This window comes from Martes martes (assembly GCF_963455335.1).
Source record: "Martes martes genome assembly, chromosome: 2".
In the NCBI taxonomy this organism is placed as follows: Eukaryota; Metazoa; Chordata; class Mammalia; order Carnivora; family Mustelidae; genus Martes; species Martes martes.
In genome coordinates, this window is record NC_137889.1 from 183,286,373 (window position 1) to 183,305,446 (window position 19,074).

The 19,074-nt window shown below is 37.4% G+C and overlaps 1 protein-coding gene across 1 annotated transcript in view; it reads left to right on the plus strand.

Annotated features, from left to right (window-relative positions):
• CEP135 (centrosomal protein 135) overlaps window positions 1-19,074 on the plus strand; it is a 75,627-nt gene that overhangs the window by 29,097 nt on the left and 27,456 nt on the right. The window contains exons 11-14 of the mRNA XM_080796128.1: window positions 285-437; window positions 1,343-1,495; window positions 5,643-5,720; window positions 13,099-13,250. Coding sequence (XP_080652254.1) covers window positions 285-437; window positions 1,343-1,495; window positions 5,643-5,720; window positions 13,099-13,250 — 536 coding nt within the window. The remainder of the gene's footprint in view (window positions 1-284; window positions 438-1,342; window positions 1,496-5,642; window positions 5,721-13,098; window positions 13,251-19,074) is intronic.

The window sequence follows — 19,074 nt, forward strand, 5'->3', positions numbered from 1 at the left end:
AACAACTCCAGGGAAAGGACAGTTGGAAGCATCTGACAGGATCTGATCAAGTGGTATCATTGGCAGCGGGGGCAGCAGGGTGGAGAGTCCCTTCTTGGACATTTGAAGACCAGAAATTTGCCCCAATCCTGTCTGCACTCTATTCTGCTGCTCTCATTATGGATAAAAAATTGTGTTTTGTATATCTGTTAACATTATTCAGTCACTGTCATTACCAACATCTTGAAACAGCCATATGGTGATAATTATAACAAATGATAACTTGTTTTTAAATTATGTTTCAGGGTGATTACAACTCAGAAATTCATCTGATCACAAGAGAAAGAGATGAACTTCAGCGTATGCTGGAAAGATTTGAAAAACATATGGAGGATATACAGTCCAATGTTAAATTATTGACAGCAGAAAGAGATAAACTAAGTGTCTTATATAATGAAGTAAGAAATTAATTAAGGCAACAGATTATATAGAATAAGTACCTAAAGGGAACCAGTATAAATCTTTTAAATTACTGTTATATATGGACCTCGTTATATTCCTTCATAATTAGAACTAAGTATGGTAGTAGTTTCTTTTGTCCTGTTCCCGAAGCAGAGATTTCTATTATTTTTTCTGTATTTATTCTTCCTCTCTTCCAGTCTATCTGTGTGTTAAATCTGTTAGAGATAATCTTCTACTTCTGAAGCTACCTGGAACAGGTCTTAGCCTGACTCTGAGCCAAGTTTATCCTTTGGATTCAGACATGTTAGGAATCTATCAAACAGTGGGTTAGCACCCACAATTTGGATATATTGGATATCAAGGACTTAGCCTGTAGTTTTAAAAAAACTTAGGGAAGAGAGAATTGATACAGCTTGGCCCAGTTACAAAGCCTCAGTTGTCAGAGAGCAAGGTGCATATGAGCAGAGCAAAGTGTCTAAATTGGTTCCATACCAATTTCCCATAAAGTTCTAGTGCTACTTTGATGGAGGGAGAAGACGATGTAAGTTAAAAGGTCAAGTTGAAAAAGCTGTTTTTACTTTTGGAGACTTTTTGGAATCTGCATTTGCAAATTGATTCATTTCTGGGTTTTCCCCACTATTGGCTTGGATTTCAGCTTTCTTGGGTCTGCTTAGTCACTAATTGTCCATCTGCTGTCTGGTTTCCAAAATTTTGTAGCTGGCATTTCCCCTCAATCTCTTTGTCTTTTGGGATTTTGTTGTTGTTGTTGTTATTTTAATCATTTTTTTCATTTTGTTGGGATTTGAGAAGAAAGCAAAGGTAGCATGTGTTTAGTTTGCCTTTTTTTCACCTTTGGAGCATATCCAAAGTGTTTTTTATTTATATATTTTAATTCTTTAAGGCTCAGGAACAGTTACATGCACTAAGACAAGAGTCCACCCAAACCACAATCTCCCATAATATCATTAGTCTTATGGAAAAAGAAAAAGAAGTTGCATTATCTGACTTAAGAAGGATTATGTCAGAAAAAGAAGCTTTAAAAGAAAAGTTAAAAGTAAGTAATAAGATCAACTTATTTTTGAAAGGTCATTTATAGGGAAAAGGGAAGTCTTTATGTTTTCCTGTGAGGTGACTATTTAGAATATACAGCTAGATCAAGGGGTGGGCGAACAATGACACATGAACCAAATCCAGACCATTGTGTTTTTGCATGACCATGTGCTAAAATTGGTTTTTACATTTTTAAGTCATTGAAAAAATATGGAAAGAAGAATATTTCATGACACATGAAAACTATGAAATTCAAATTACATCATTGGTCGTTACTGGAATACCGTGCTCATTTGCGTACCGTAGTTATCTGTGGCTTCTGTCATGCTGCAGTGGCAGAATTGAGTATTTGCAGCAGAAACTGGCCGACAAACCCTAAACTACTTATTATCTGGTTCTTCAGAGAAAACTACTGACCTCTGATCTCACAATAGGAAATTCCTTCCTCGTGTAGAGGAACATTATTTATTTATTTTTTTTTAATGTAAAACAACTTGACTAAGTTGTTCACATGCCATTCAGTTCACCCATTTAAAGTGTACAGTTCAGTGGTTTTTAATATATTCGCGGACTTGTTCACCCTGTCACCACAATCAATTTTAGAGCATTTTTATGACCTCGAAAAGAAACCCTGAAAACCTGTTAGCAGCGGTTCTCCATTTTACCTTGGCCTCCTCAGGCCTAGGCAACCACAAAGCTACTTTCTGTCTCTACAGATTTGCCTACTCCAAACATTTCATATAATTGAATCGCTTAGTATGCAGTTTTTTACCTCTGGCTTCTCTCACTTTGCATAATGTTTTCAAGTTCATCCATGTAGTATGTATCAATACTTTATTCCTTTTTATTGTAGAATAACATTCCATTGTATGGATAGACAGGAAATTTTAATTTTCATTTATGTGGTTTTTACTTTGACTATTATGAAAAATCATGCTGTGAACATTCATGTATAACTTTTTGTTGATGTAGGTTTTCATTTATCTTGGGTATATACCTAGGTTCATATGATAACCAAAGCATTTGAGCAACTGCCAGGCTGTTTTCTAAATCACCTGTACCATTTATATTCTCACCAGCAGTGTATAAGTGTTCTAATTTCTCCACATCCTCACCAACACTTACTATCTGTCTTCTTTATTACCATCATGCTGGTGGGTATGAAATAGTACCCACTGTGGTCTTGATTTGCATTTCCTTGATGGCTAATGGCATCGGGCATCTTTTCATGTGCTTATTTGGCCATTTGTATGTCTTTGGAGAAATGTCTATTCACATCCTTTGCCCATGTTTACATTGGGTTATTGCCTCATTGTTACTGAGCTGTAAGAATGTTTCATATGTTCCTGATACAGCTCTTTATCAGATACATGATTTACAAATACTTTCCCCCATTCTGTGGGTTCTCTTTTCATTTCCTTAATGGTATCCTTTAAAGCACAAGAGTTTTTAATTTTGATGAAGTCCAATTAATGTATTTTTTTCTTTTGCTGCTTGTGCTTTTGGTGACCTATTTAGGGGCAGTATCTTATATTTTCTTTTATCATCTCCAAAAAAATGTGTGAATGCACATAAAGCGCTTAATAGTACTTGGAACATTATAAGAGCTCAGCGTTAGCTATTATTGTTACTATTATGGATTCCGTAGTTTACTTCCAATGAGTATTATTGAATTAATGCATAGAAATTAGGAGCTCAAGTTAGGAATAAGAACATGTAAGCATTATAAGGGTAGTCTTTATGTCTTACATTTTCAGTTAAAATTTTACCCCAACAGAATATTTTTAATTGGGATCTTTTGGAATACTGCCGGCCAAAATGTACTTTCTCCTAAAAATAAGTGTTAAAATTACCAAATGGAAAATTTCTGTGCAATATGGCAGCTTTTAGCACAAGCCGCTGATTTATTCCTTTCCATATTTGTTTAAAAGACCAAGGAATGTAGAAATGGGATTTTTAAATGCAGTAGTAGTGAAAGCTCAGAAAAAGTGATATTCATATTACCAGAATCTTTCTAGATTGTAGAAGGCAAGATTTATGAGTTTACAGTAGGTCTTTTACTTAAAAACTAAATTAATCCTCTTAATCCTTAAGTAATTTCCTGTTATTCAGCTATCTACCCAGTTGTCAAACCAGCCATCGTCACTGACTCCACTCTCCTGTAAAGCTCTTTTTTCTTGGGGTGCCTGGGTAGCTCAGTGGTTTAAGCCACTGCCTTTGGCTCAGGTCATGTCGGGCTCACTACTTAGCAGGGAGCCTGCTTCCTCCTCTCTCTCTTTGCCTGCCTCTCTGCCTGCTTGTGATCTCTCTCTCTGTCAAATAAATAAAATCTTAAAAAAAAAACAAAAAAAACTCTTTTCTCTCAACTAATCAAGTCCCATGTGTGCTACCTCTTAAATAATATTTAACACTTATTAAGCTCTTTTCATGCGGGAGGCTCTGTTTTAAGTGCTTTTTACATGGGCTACCTCAGTAAATCTTCACAATTGCCTTTTCAAATAGCTAATGCTTACAGATGTGGTCTCTAAGTTACAGAGTTTAGTAATCTGCCCAAGATCACCTAACTGTGAAGTCAGATGGAGTCTGGCTCCTGAGCTCACGGTAGTTTTCTTTCGAATCTGTGTATTTCTTTCTGTTCCCCTGCTGCTGTCCCATTCTGGCCATTATTCTCTCCCAACTGCCTTAGTATACCAGCAGCCTCTTAAATATGTATTTTACACTGAAGACAGAGTCATCTTTCAGAGATATAAATCGGATCAGATTTAAAATCTGAACTGGGGACAAATGGGTGGCTCTGTCGGTTAAGCTTCTGCCTTTGGCTCAGGTCATGATCCCAGGGTCTTGGGATCGAGTCCCACATCAGGCTCCCTGCTCAGTGAGGAGTCTGCTTCTCCCTCTGCCTGCCGTTCCCCCTGCTTGTGTGTGAGCACGCTCTCGCTCTCTCTCTCTCTCTCTCTCTCTGACAAATAAATAAATAAATCTTTTTAAAAATAAAATTTATGAACTGTTTTCAAAGACTTCAGTGATTGGCTTTTGCCTACTTCAGGGTCTAGCTTCTTTTTCCCAAACTCATCTCCCCCATTTCCCACATCTCATTTTCTCAACTCCAAGCTTAATGGGCTTTTTCTTGCCCCAATTTTCTGCACAGGCTATTGAAAAGTCTTTCACCCCTTACAGTACTTTTACGGGGCTAATTCCTGTTCATCCTTTAGAGTCAGGTTAGAGATCGTTTCCTCACACAGGAAATTAACCCAAGACTCTAGATTCCCTTCCAGTATATTGCCATAAAGTTCATTTTCCTAGCAGAATATTCATGGTATATATTATAGTATAGTATTGTTTAAGGTTTGTCTTTTCTACTAGGCTTTAATAACTTATGTCAGAGACTTTATCCATTTTACTCACTATGTATTCCTAACACCTTGCTGGGTTCTTGGTATGTAGTATATACTCAATGCTGGTTGAATGATTTAATAAAAATGCACATAGCACAGAGACTCTTCCAACCAGATTTATAATTCAAGTGTCCAGGTGTCTTTATTGATTTGTTTTTAATGAATAATGTGGATAGAAGTATGAATCTGCACTAGAAAAATTTTCAGAGAATACCAGCTTATATCATTTGTCCCCCACTTAGCATCAGCAACTGTTGGGTAAGGTAGCCTAACCAAAGAAATTGTACTTGTGTTTACACTGTTGACCACCCTATTCTTGAAATTCTGATCTCTTGCATGGCCCTGTAGGATTCTTTCCTGTGTCTTTGTGATCTCATTATTTCTTCTTTGCCCTGCGTTCCTCTGCCATCTCTCATGAGGGCATACTCCTGATCAGATCAGACTTAACCTGCTGTTTTTTTTCCTTTTATAAATGGATTGATCTTTATAAATCTTTAAAAACAAATCCATGCCATTCTGTGTCTTCTATTACAATCACACATGAAAGTAATATATAAAGGATAAGAAACTCTTGTCCTTTTTTTTTTCAACCAAAAACATCATTATTGTAAAATGTCTAATGATTTTCTTTCCAAAGCATTTCCATATTATTAAAAAGACAAATAGAATAGTACTGTAGTCTTGTGTTACTTACTTTGTTAATTTTGTTCTGTTACCTGCTGTGAATAATCACCTTCCATAAAATTTTTTTTTCAGAATCTCCAGGAAATGAGTATTTTTGAAAAATCAAAATTAGAGAAAACTATTGAACATTTGACATGTATTAACCATCAGGTAATTTATCAAACTAGATTTGGGGTAAATTGTGTTACATGAATAACTTTTAATTATAGTTTCAATATGACCTGTGTTTTCAAAACTACAAAATAGTATGCTAGAGATGCTGTGTAACACTGGTTAGAAGTATATACTCTGGGGGCACCTGGGTGGCTCAGTGGGTTAAAGCCTCTGCCTTCAGCTCAGGTCATGATCCCAGGGTCCTGGGATCGAGCCCCGCATCAGGGTCTATGCTCCGCAGGGAGCCTGCTTCCCTTCCTCTCTCTCTGCCTGCCTTTCTGCCTACTTGTGATCTCCGTCTGTCAAATAAAATAAACTTAAAAAAAAAAAAAGTATATACTCTGAAGGCTGACTACTTGGGTTCATATCCTTCTCTGTCACCTATTCCTATAGACAAGCTACTCAAACTTTCCCATCCCTCAGTTTCTTTATTTGTAAAACAGAATGATGGTAGTACCTCTTAAGTTTTTGTTAAGATTAAGCAAGTTAGTACATGTCAAGAACTTAGAGTCTCTGGCATGTTGTAGGCCCTCAGCAGGTGTTAGTTATTATTGTTTTGTTCTTGTTCAAAAATCAATACAGACATAGAGGAAAAAATGAAATTCATTTTCATTCCTCATTGCTCTCTCTAGAGAGAGAATTTTTTAATCAATTGTATGAATACTGAATCCTTTTTTTTTTCTTGGTGTTTCATTTTGGCTTGTTTCCTTTACTGTGTCTTCAGTGTTTTTATTTATCACATCTATGAATACTGTCATTTGTTTCTATCAACTTTGATTTTTTTTTTTAATCCTCCTCATCATGGGTTATATTTTCCTGATTCTTTACGTGCCTGGTAATTTTGGATTTCATACATTGTGAATTTTACCTTCTTGGTTGCTGGGTAGCTTGTATCCCTATAAAGACTCTTGAGGTTTGCTCTGAGATATAGTTAAGTCAGATGGAAGTAGCTTAAACCCTTTGAGTTTTGCTTTTAAGCTTAATTTGGTGGCACCAGAGTAGCATGTAGTCCTGGACTAATTTTGTTTCATTACTGGGACAGAACTGTTTTGAGTACACTATCTATTGCCCCATGAATTATGAGGTTTTCAAATGACTGATTGGACAGGAATTACTCCTGGCCTACATGAGCCTTGAGTATTTTTCCCTTTACCTTTTTATTGGTTGTTTCTCTGGCCTTGGGTAACTTCCTCTGGTGCTTTTATAGATCTCTGGAGCTCTTGTTTGTGCGGCTCTCCTCTAGTGTCTGCTCTGCAAATCTGAACTGCCTTGGCCTCCCTTGGCTCTCAGTTGTGTCTTCTGAACTTAGGGGAACCACCAGGCCTCATCTGAGTTCCTTTCCCTGTGCCACAGCCTAGAACTTCTTGGAGCAGTAAGCTGGAGCAATTGTAGGGCTCATCTCATTTGTTTCTTGTCCCTCAGGGATCATTGTCCATCACTGCCTAATGCTCAGTGTCTTGAAAACCATTGTTTCATGTACATTGTCCAATTTTTAATTATTTCAGATAGAAGGGTCCAGCTTGTGCAGAAGCTGAAAGTGAAAATTAATGAACTGAAAAATATAAAAAATATATCTAAGGTACTAGAAGTCATTGGAAAGAGTCTAGGATATAGAAAATGTAAAATAAGTTAAAGCCTTAGAGAATAAAGTGAGAAAGTCTAAAATATTTACTCAAAATTCTAGAAGAATGTAATAGAATGTGTGAGAGAGGCAGTATTTGAAAATATCATGACTGATAATTTTCCAAGTGTTATAAAAACACAGGAATTCTCTGATTCAGAATGCACAATGAATGCTGGAAGTATAACAGATCGCAAAGAACAGGAAAAAAAATCTAAACCATTTTAATAGAAATAAGCAATGTGAGATGTTTCTGTATGTATTTACTGGATCTTTACAGAAAATATAATACAAACTTACTGAAAGGCATTAAAGAAGACCTAAATAAGTGAAGAGATACATTAGGTTTATGAAAAAGGTGACAGACATTATGTTTATAAAAAGAATATAAATTCTCCCCAAATTGATCTATATAGAATTGATGTAGTTCCAGCTGAAATTCCAAGATAGGGTGTGTGTGTATGTAAATTGACAGTGGATTTTAAATTTTACATGGAAACAGAGCTAAGAATCCCAAAGAAATTTTAAAGAAGAGCATGGTGTGGAACTTAGCCTACCAAGTGTGAGAGCTTTAGAGTTAGCAATTAATATAGTGGTAGTTCGCAAGGATTAAAGGACAATGATAAAATCCAGTAGAGTGCAAACCCACAAAACCACAAACATACGAAAACTTGATCTGTCAAAAACTCAGATCAATGGGAAAAGAAAGGATTACTCAATAATTATTTCTGGGACAATTGGCTATTCATGTGTATATATATGTATGTATATGTATATTAAGAGGGAATTACATCCTACTTCAAATATACTATACCCCAAAATCAGTTGCAACCTTGAATGTTCAGGAAATGGCTACAGTTTTTTAAAGAAAATACAGGAGATAGGGCACCTGGGTGACTCAGTGGTTAAAGGTCCGACTCCTGATCCCAGCTCAGGTCTTGATCTCAGGTCGTGTGTTCACACCCTGTATTGGGCTCCACGTCCAGCAGGAGAAAATCTTTTTTCCCTTGGGGAAATAATAATAATAGCAATTTATATAGCATTTGCTTTGTGTCAGGCACTTTCTCAACATTTTATATAATTTTAATTCTGATAACAATCAGATGAAGTAAATGCTAATATTATCCTTATTTCAGGCATAAGGAAACAGAGGTGGGGGTGAAATTTACCTAACATCACACAGGTAGCAAGTGTCCGCTGCCAGAATGTAAGCTCCTAAACGCAAATGAAAACAGATAACTAGGACTACACTGACAAGAACTTCTTTGTTCAAAAAATAGCCATAAGTTGAAAAAACAGGCCACTAACTGAGAGGATTTGCTATATACAATTAACCTAAGAAAACTCAACAGAAAATATGAATTGACACTTCATGGCGGAAGAAATTACAAATGGCTAACAAATATAAAAAGTTGTTCTAGATCAGTAATAGAGGAAATACAGATTAAAACCATAGTAAAAAACACTTCACATCCATTAGGGCATCCGAAATTAAAAAGGGGCGCCTGGCTGGCTCAGTCAATAGAGAATGTGACTCTTGATTTCGGGGTTGTAGGTTCAAGCCTCAGGTTGGGTGTAGAGATTACTTTAAAAAAAAAGGAGGGGGGGCACCTGGGTGGCTCAGTGGGTTAAATAAAGCCTCTGCCTTCAGCTCGGGTCATGATCCCAGAGTCCTGGGATCAGGCCCACATCGGGCTCTCTGCTCTGCAGGGAGCCTGCTTCCTCCTCTCTCTCTGCCTGCCTCTCTGCCTACTTGTGATCTCTGTCTGTCAAAGAAATAAAGTCTTTAAAATAATTAATTAATTAATTAATTAAAAAATATATTAACAAGTTATAAAACATATAATTTAGCAAATACATGTAGGGTCAGGGAGTGCAAACTGGTACCTCTTTGGAGGATAATTTGGCATTGCCTAGCAAAAGCATACTCTCTGAGCCAGCAAATCCATTTCTATATAAGAACTCTGGTTGGAGGTCAGCAAACTGTGTCCCCCAGACCAAATCTGGCCTCTAGTTTGTCTTTGTAATAAAGTTTCTATTGGAACACACCCATGTTCATTTGTTATGCATTGCCTGTGGCTCTTTTTATGTTACCACGGAGTGGTGGCAGTCAACCACAAGGCTCACAAAGCCTAAAATATTCACTCCCTAGTAGAAAACGAGAAACAATCTTGATGTCAGTTAGGGGGAAAATAAAATTGTGGTAATAATTCATCAATGAAATATTACAGAGCAGGGAAAATGAGTGAACAGTAGCTGCAAACGTCAGTATGCATGCATCTTACAAATACAGAGTCAAAGAATATGCAGTATGATTCTACTTGTGTAGAGTTCAAAAATATACAGACCTAAACTATATATTATTTAGGGATTCATACAGATATCGTACACTAACAAAAAAGTGAGAAGTGAGAAACACGAGACCCATGATAGTGGTTATTGTGGTAGGGTATGAGGGATAGGATTGGTGATTGGAGACTGCTCACAAGTAGTTTCAAGGTTAAAGTAATAGGTAATACTCTTAAGCCTGTTAATAGATACATAAATGTTCTTTTGTCCTTGTTGTTCTATATATTATACATGTATTCTTGTTTGTACAAGATCCCAAGGAATTTTGAAAGATTTTTAATGCAAAAACAAAAAAACCCCAGAGCGCCTGGGTGGTTCAGTGGGTTAAGCCTCTGCCTTCAGCTCAGGTCATGATCTCAGGGTCCTGGGATCAAGCCCCACATCGGGCTCTCTGCTCAGCTGGGAGCTTGCTTCCCCCTCTCTCTCTGCCTGCTGCTCTGCCTACTCATGATCTCTCTCTCTCTCTCTCTCTCTGTCAAATTAAATAAACAAAATCTTTTTTTAAAAAATTTCATTTCCCACCTCTTTATCCCCAAAACTACTACCTACAGTTCTAATTCCTCCTGGTGTTCACCTCCCTGTTTCTAAATAATGTGCTTCTAACTGCTTCGTCCTACTTGTCTTTCTTTATTGATTCAAGATTATTTAATGAATATCTGTGATGTTAGGTGATAACTTAACACTCTTCCCTTTTTCTTCCCGCCATTACTTCAAACAGTTTTGCTGCATTATTACACTTACCTTAGTAGTGACCGTATATTATTATGACTTCTAGTGGACCATGGGTCAGCCAGATGGGATAGTACTACTCTTGCCTTTTCTCTTACAGATCTTTTTCCTGCAATTAATAATTGCTTTTGTTTTGTTTCATTTTATTTTTTGTTACTTTTCTATTTTCATTAAACCTGTTGCTAATTTTTGTCAAGAGCTCCAACATCTAGGGGCACTTGGGTGGCTCAGTGGGTTAAAGCCTCTGCCTTCGGCTCAGGTCATGATCCCCCAGGGTCGTGGGATCGAGCCCCGACTTGGGCTCTCTGCTCAGCAGGGAGCCTCCCTCCCCCCTCTCTCTCTGCCTGCCTCTTTGCCTACTTGTGATCTCTGTCTGTCAAATAAATAAATAAATAAAACCTTTAAAAAAAAAAAAAAAAGCTCCAACATCTCTACCACATGCTCAAATAAATCAGTTCTGTTGTTTTCAGTTGTGGACTATGTCCTCCTCTTAAGAATTTCTCTGTCCTCCTCTCCTATATTTATTCTCATGTTTTCTTTCCTTCATTCTGGTATAGCACCTTCTTCAGCAGTTTCCTGGAAAAGAGTGCATGGGAGGAGATTTTTTTACACTACGTGTCTGAAAATGTCTTTATTCAGATTTCATAATTGATTTATGATTTGGCTTGGTATATGGAAATCTAGATTAGAAAATTATTTTCGCTAAAAATTTTGAATACTGTCTCCCATTGTCTCAACTCTCTTTGAGATGTCTGATGCTATTCTGTATCCTAGTCCTTTGTACATGTTTTTATTTCTGAAAACTTTTAGAATTTTCTCCTTCTTGTTTTCAATTTCTTGTGTAATTTACTGTACTATTCTATTTTTTCTCTCTCTGGGACTCTTTTTTTTTTAAGTAAGCTATACACCCAGCATGGGGCTTGAATTCATGACCCTGAAATCAAGAGTCACATGCTCTACTTACTGAGCCAGCCAGGCGCCCCTCTGGAACTTTTATTAGTTGGTTTTTGACCTCCTAAAGAGATCTGAGGTTCTTATCCTTTCTCCCTTATTTTCTCTTTGACTTTTTGTTCTTTCTGGAAGATTTCCTCAGCTTTATCTTCTAACTTTTCTATCAATTCATTTTAAAATTTAGTTATATTTTTGGTTTCCAAGAGAACTTTCTAGAAAGAGGTAGGAGTGCTCTGGGGTGTGATGCTCCCATTACAGATTTTCAGCCAGTCTCCTCGTTCTGTTCCTGACCCCAGCCCACCACTTGTTGCCTTCATGTGCTGAGTTTCTTCAGGGCAGATCAGCTATTTGCTAACTGTGGTCACTTTAGATCAGTGTTCCTCAACTGGGGTCAGTTCTGGCAATACCTGGAGAATTTGCAGTTGACACAAGTAGGGGAAAAGGTACTTTTCATACTCAGAAATGTTACTAGAGTGCCTTGCCTACCCAACAGACTGGGATGCTGCTAAACATCTTATGGTGCACAACACACAGGTCAGCCCCCCACAACAAAGGATTATCTGGCCCCGAATATCAGTAGTTCCTACGTTCAGAAGCTTTGCTTTAGATTGTATCCTGCCACTCTGAGTCACTGTACTATCTATTCTTTGTCTTCCACAAGTTACTGACATCACTTAACCATGGTTGTTTTCTTTCTTGTTCTCTATGTCCTTATGTGTGACTTTCTATTCCTCTACTGTCATTTCAAGAGAGAGGGAGGATCAAATGTATATAGTCTACAGTTTTAACTGGAAGACTTTTATTTAACACAAATATTTCTTGGTTTTGAGTTTTGCCTAAGATCATTATTCCATTTAGAATTTATTTTTGTATATAAAATAAAATAGAAATCTAACTGATTTTTTCTTCAATGAGTGGCTGTCCCAACTCTGTTTTTAAAGTTTTTTCTTTTCCCACTTCCCTTAAAATGCTACCTTTTCTAAATTTATATCTGTGTACTTGTATTTGCTCATTCATGTGAAATCCACACTGTTTAATAGTAGCTTGTAATTTATTCTGATATCTCATAAATCCCCCACAATTTTTCCTGTTTTCTTAACTTGTTTCTAAATGAACTTCAGAATGAAATCTAAGCCACCTTCCTTATTTAAAAAAGGTTCTGTTAGGATTCTTACTGAAATTTTATTGACTTTACAGTTATTTCAGGAACTTTTAATACATTTCCAATGTTCGTGTTTCCATTCAGAAACATGTTTTGTCTTTACATTAAGTCAGATTGTGTTTTATGTCTTTCAAGAAAATTTTAGTTTCTTCATCTCAATCTTGCCCATTTTTTGTTTGGGTTACAGTATTTTCTGCTCTGATTTTTCTTCAATTTAGTCCTATGTACTTATTGTTTTTTAGAAATTCTTCAAATTGTTTGCTCTGTTTGCTAATGGTTTCCCTTCCTTTTTTCATTGCTATTATGGGTATATTCCTTTCTTCTTTTCTTGCTTTTTAAAAAAAATTTTGTGTCTTTTTTTTTTCATTTTATTGATACTAATAAGGAGAGAAAAATGTGTATGTCCATTCTGACATCTAGAACCTGAAGTATACTCATGACTTTTAAAGTATTGCTAAATAAATATAATTTATTTCCTTAGTTTTTCTCTAGAAATATTATTAAAGAGTGCTTAAGGAAGACAAAACTGAGACATCTATTAATTTTTTAAATTTAAATTATAGCTTGAAGATGAAAAACATGATTTAAAGTCTAAAGTGTTAATAATGAAAGAAACAGTAGAGTCATTAGAGAACAAAGCAAAACTCCAAGCTCAAAAACTTAGCCATGTGGCTGGTGACTCATCCCATCGGAAGACAGAGATGAACTCGCTTAGGTAAGTTTATTGAAAGTTTTGTTATTTCTTTTCTGGGAACAAATAGGTGGCTCTGTAAGGTTCTTAGTGGTGGCATTTTGGACTGGATCCTTAAGCAGTGAAGGTTGGCCTTGCAGCAGAATTACCTGTGGAGATTTTGGAAAGTATGAATTTAAGGGTAGAACTCAGGAGGTTCTTATTCACTGAGGAAACCTGGATAGGTGTTGAGTATCTCTATTTTCAAAGACTCTCACAGACTGATATGATTGCAGGCAAGATTTGTACCTACTTCCTTCAAAAATTACCTTTAGATACTTTGGATTGTTTGTACTCCCTACTGTAGGATTGTGAAAAATTACAGAATTCTTAGCTTATCATTGTCCTTTCCTCTTTCAAAAAATGTAAGATCAGGATAATATGCATATGCAAAGTCTGAAAAGGTGATATGTCTGAAAGGTAGGAAGGTCAGTATGGAAGAATAGGCTGTAGCTATAGGTTAGAGTCAGGTTATGAAGAACATGGTCTGATAACCAAGAATGTATGGATTTTACCTTATAAATATGGAGAACAAACAAATTTTTAACCAAAGAGGTGATGTTATTAGCATGGCTTTTAGGAAGTGAACTCAGGCAGAAATTGGGAGGATGGATTTGGAGTCTTATGAGACTGACGGCAAACAGTGGAGACCATGTGTCTGGACTAGAAACAGTGACAATGAACTTGAACAGAGGCTAGATTTAGGAAATACTACTTCCTAAAATCAAAAGAATTGGATGATTTCTATGAGAATGAAAGAAAGATACAGTAATGCAGAATGTGTTTGCCTTAGGAGACTGGGTTCTTGGTTAGCTATTAGTAAATTTAAACTACAAAACAGTAAAGGAAACAAAAAGTCAACAGTTTTTTTCTGGACTGTGTAGCTGCAATAAGTAAAAAGACTTACGATCAGAAGAAGGAGATCACTGAAGAATCAGGAGATATTCCTCTCTAAATTACATTTGCAGTAAGGATCATGAAAAGATTTTCAGGGGCACCTGGGTGGCTCAGTGGGTTAAATCCTCTGCCTTCGGCTCAGGTCATGATCCCGGAGTCCTGGGATCGAGCCCCGCATCGGGCTCTCTGCTCAGCAGGGAGCCTGCTTCCTCTCTCTCTCTCTGCCTGCCTCTCTGCCTACTTGTGATCTCTGTCTGTCAAATAAATAAATAAAATCTTTAAAAAAAAAATTTTCAGATGCTAACATGACATTGCATATGTGGAACTAAATCAGTCATGAAATAATAACTACTTGAGATCAGAAAGAATTGTAGTAATGACGATTAGAAAGAAGATTGAAAAAAAAAAAAAGTAGAAAGATTGATAGGGGCACTTGGGTGGCTTAGTCGGCTAAGCATCTGCCTTCAGCTCAGGTCATGCACCTAGGCTCTCGAGATTGAGCCCTGCTGAGCAAGGAGCCCACTGCTCCCTCTCCCTCTTCCCCTCCCCCTCGTTCGTGCCCTCTCACTGGAGTACACACACGCGCATTCTCTCTCTCTCTCAAATAGAAGCTTTAGGAAAAAAAAGAAGATAAATTAGAACTGAAAGTGTTAGTAAACAGTAGAATGGATATTTCTGAAAACTGAGTTAGTAAAATAGAAAACAAACTCAAGAAATTCATCTAGAATTCAGAACCCAGAAGAATAAAAAGAAATGAGAGAAAAGACACAGACTTGATATACAAGCGCTGAGAATTGTAAAATATATAGTAAAATAAACAGTAGAATTGAAAACCCAAGGAATGATTAAGAAAAGAAAAGCCTGAGTTTGTTCATAAAGGGGTCTTTGATTATCAAACAAATTTAATAAAATAAGATCAAGAGCTCATTGTGTCTGATTAATTAAGGAATACTATTTTAGAGACTCAGTATAGGGTATGCTCCTCTGACTACAAGTCAGAGATAAGTCTTGATAAGTAAGACTTTAGGAAGAACTAAGGTGAAAGCTGCTTTTTCACTTTTTTTTTTTTTTTTTTTTTTTTTTTTGGTGAGTGCTACATGCATCCTCTGGAAAGCTAGCTGAATGGGACCAGCCTCTCTTCTTCTGGTTCATGTCTATATTCAGCTCTGAAGTACAGATACTATGGTATATTTCTGTCACCCAGAATTACCAGTCTACCTATTTCCCTACTGTGCTGACCTGATAATTTTGCATTTAATCTATTTGCTTTTTCCTTCAGACTGTAGCCACAACCCTCCTTTCGTTTCCTTTCCTCACAGGAGGCCCTTCTCAGTCTTATAAGGAGAGCTTTCAGTGCCCTTTCTTGGATCCCCTAGCCTACAGCTCCTTTCACATTTTTTTGTTATAATAATGTCCTTTTCTCATGTCAGATCAATGTGCCACTTCCCTCACCAACACTGTGTTATAGGAAGGGATTATGAAGACTTTACTGTCTCCCTTGTACAACCTGGGGAAATTGCATGGTTCCATAACTTTATTTCGCTCTGACAGAAAACCTTATCTCTGAGGAAAGTGTTGTCAGTCACGTTCTCCGTATCATTCTCCCAGTAGAACCATGAGCTCTGGCCTTCAGGTCCAATCCAAAGCTAAACCCAATACAAACCATGATACCAAGCACTCTGTGGAAGCAAAGCCACATTACCCAAACCACATGCCACTATCAATGTCATTAGTAGAGACTTTGCTGCCCCTTTAATCACATAAAATTATCTTACCCTTAACATGGAGACATTTAAGAAGCTGATACTCAGGGTAGCTTGGGTGGCTCAGATGGTTAAGCATCTGCCTGGTCTCGAGGTTCTGGGATCCAGCCCCACATGGGGCTCCCTGCTCAGCAGGGAGCATACTTCTCCCTCTCCCTGTCTCCCTCCTTGTGTGCTTTCTCTCTGTGTGTGTCAAATAAAATCTTAAAAAAAAAGAAGAAGAAGCTGGCACTCAGATAGATGAGGCATATGTTCCTTTTCATCCACCTGGTAACCCATTTTGTCTTTCCCATCCTGAGTCAGGCATCTTTAAGCACTTTCATTGCCACTAAACAGTCTTTTCCATATCAAGCACAGTCTCTAATTGTTCAAATACAGCATCTGAGGATGTAATACAAAAATCCCTCCTTAAGACCCCTATCAACGTTAAACAAATGACTCTTGTCTTCTTTGAATTTTAGCATTTAATGAGATCTGGCATTTAATGCCCCAGTTCAAAACTCCATAGTGCTATAAAGCAACTTTGCTCTACCCAGGGAAGATGGTCTTAGTCCCTCAGAGCATGTTAGCCATCCTCTGGAGCTAGGGTCGGTAAACCTTTTCTGTAAAGGAATAGAGTCAGTATTTCAAATTATACACACCACCCACCCAGTCCCTGCCTCATCTACTCAATTCTGCCTTTGTAGCACAAAAGCAGCCATAGGCAATTTATAAATGGAGCAGTGTGGCTGTGGTCCATACAACTTTATGGATACTGAAATTTTAACTTCATATAATTTTCATATATCACAAAATATCAGTCTTTTTCAATCATGTAAACATGTAAGAATCTTACCTCTTGGGCCTTACAGAAACAGGTAACAGGCTGTAGTTTTGCCAAACCCTGCTTGAGAATAATTTCCAGCCCAGTTAGACAACTGACTTTTCTCAATCAACCCCATAGTAAATAGCCTTAATCCTTACAGTTGCAAGCAGTGAGGCTCTAAATGTTTAGATTCTTACGGCTGAAAGTACCCTCAGACTGTTTTCAGTTTACCTTAGTCTTTAGTTATCTTTGTACTTTTTTCAAAGCTAGAAGGTTATATACTTATCCAGGATCAAGTAAATGCATTAGTAGACTTTCCTGGAAAGGGCTGCGACAACTCTAGTTGAAGTTAATATTATGGTAATGGGTATCAGTTGTTAAGTAAGATTTAGGTATATTTAGACAACCAAATATAACTGGTCTCCCTTGAGATGTTTTTTTTTTTTTTTAAAGATTTTATTTATTTATTTGACAGATCACAAGTAGGCAGAGAGGCAGGCAGAGAGAGAGGAGGAAGCAGGCTCCCCGCTGAGCAGAGAGCCCGATGCGGGGCTCGATCCCAGGACGCCGGGATCACGAACTGAGCCGAAGGCAGCGGCTTTAACCCACTGAGCCACCCAGGCGCCCCGCCTTGAGATGTTTTTATGTGTTAAAGGAACTAAGAACCATTTTAGAGATGGGAAAGAAGGTTCACAGACTCCTTTGAATGCCTAAGAAGTGTCTTCTGGGGGGTGCCTGGGATCGAGCCCCGCATTGGGCTCTCTGCTCAGCGGGGAGCCTGCTTCCTCCTCTCTCTCTCTCTCTCTGCCTGCCTTTCTGCCTACTTGTGATCTCTGTCAAATAAATAAATAAATAAAATCTTTAAAAAAAAAAAGTGTCTTCTGGCATGCTGAAATTTTTTCTACAAAGACAGGAAGAGGAACCAGAGCCTCAGCTGAGGACAGTGAGCTCATGGAGATGGACTTGGAAGGGCTAAGGGAAATTAGGGTTACCATATTCAAATCATCATCGTTTTGTAGAAGGGTAAAGAAAAGCCAGTGCTGATCCCTTTTCCTCTCTCTGGCTCACCAAAACATGATACTTAATAGTAGCCAACCTATCTCAGTTAGTGGTGGGCCATAAACATAGACTCTTGGGAGACATCTGAAATAAAGAAGAGATCCCAATCTGTATGGCGGAGTAGGAGAATCTTGAGCTCACTTCCTCATACAGACTCAACAGACAAGAAAAAGACTAATAAAAGGCATCCAGATTGGTAAGGAAGAAATACTATTTGCAGATGAAATAATGCTATATATAGAAAGCCCCAAAGAAACCAAAAATATTAAACAAATAAATGAACATAGTAATATCGCAAGATACAAAATATATAGAAATCTGTTGGGTTACTGTACACTAATACCAAACAAGCAGAAGATGATATTAAGAAAATAATTCCTTTTATGATTGCATTAATAAGAATAAAATACCTAGTAATAAATTTAACCTAGGAGGTAAAAGACCTATACTCTGAAAATTATAAGACTTTGTTGAAGGAAATTGGATGACAGAATAAAGAGAAAGATACACTGTGTTCACAGATTTGAAGAATATTAAAGTGTTCATACTACCCAAATCAATTTACAGATTCAGTGCATCCTAATCAAATTACCACAAGCACTTTTTTACAGAAGTAGAATGAATAATCTTTTTTTTTTAAAGATTTTATTTATTTATTTGACAGAGAGAGAGATCACAAGTAGGCAGAGAGGCAGGCAGAGAGAGAGGGAGAAGCAGGCTCCCCGCTGAGCAGAGAGCCCGATGTGGGGCTCGATCCCAGGACCCTGAGATCACAACCTGAGCCGAAGGCAGAAGCTTTACCCACTGAGCCACCCAGGTGCCCCTAGAATGAATAATCTTAAAATTTGTACAGAACCACAAAGCCCCCAAGTAGTTAAAGCAATTTTGAGAAAGAACAAAGCTGGTGGTATCATGCTAACATTTTTTCAAACTAGACTACAAAGCTATAGTGATCAAAATAGTATGGTACTAGCACAAAAACACACAGATCAATGAAACAGAATAGAAAGCCTGGAAATAAATCCACACTTTTTTTTTTTTTTTAAGATTTTATTTGTTTATTTGACAGTCAGAATCACAAGTAGGCAGAGAGGCTGGCAGAGACAGAGAGGGGGAAGCAAGCTCCCTGCTGAGCAGAGAGCCCAATGTGGGGCTCAATCCCAGGACCCTGAGATCATGACCCGAGCCGAAGGCAGAGGATTAATCCACTGAGCTACCCAGGTGCCCCTAAATCCACACTTCTATGGTCCATTAATCTATGGGGAAAGGAGATGGAATATATAAA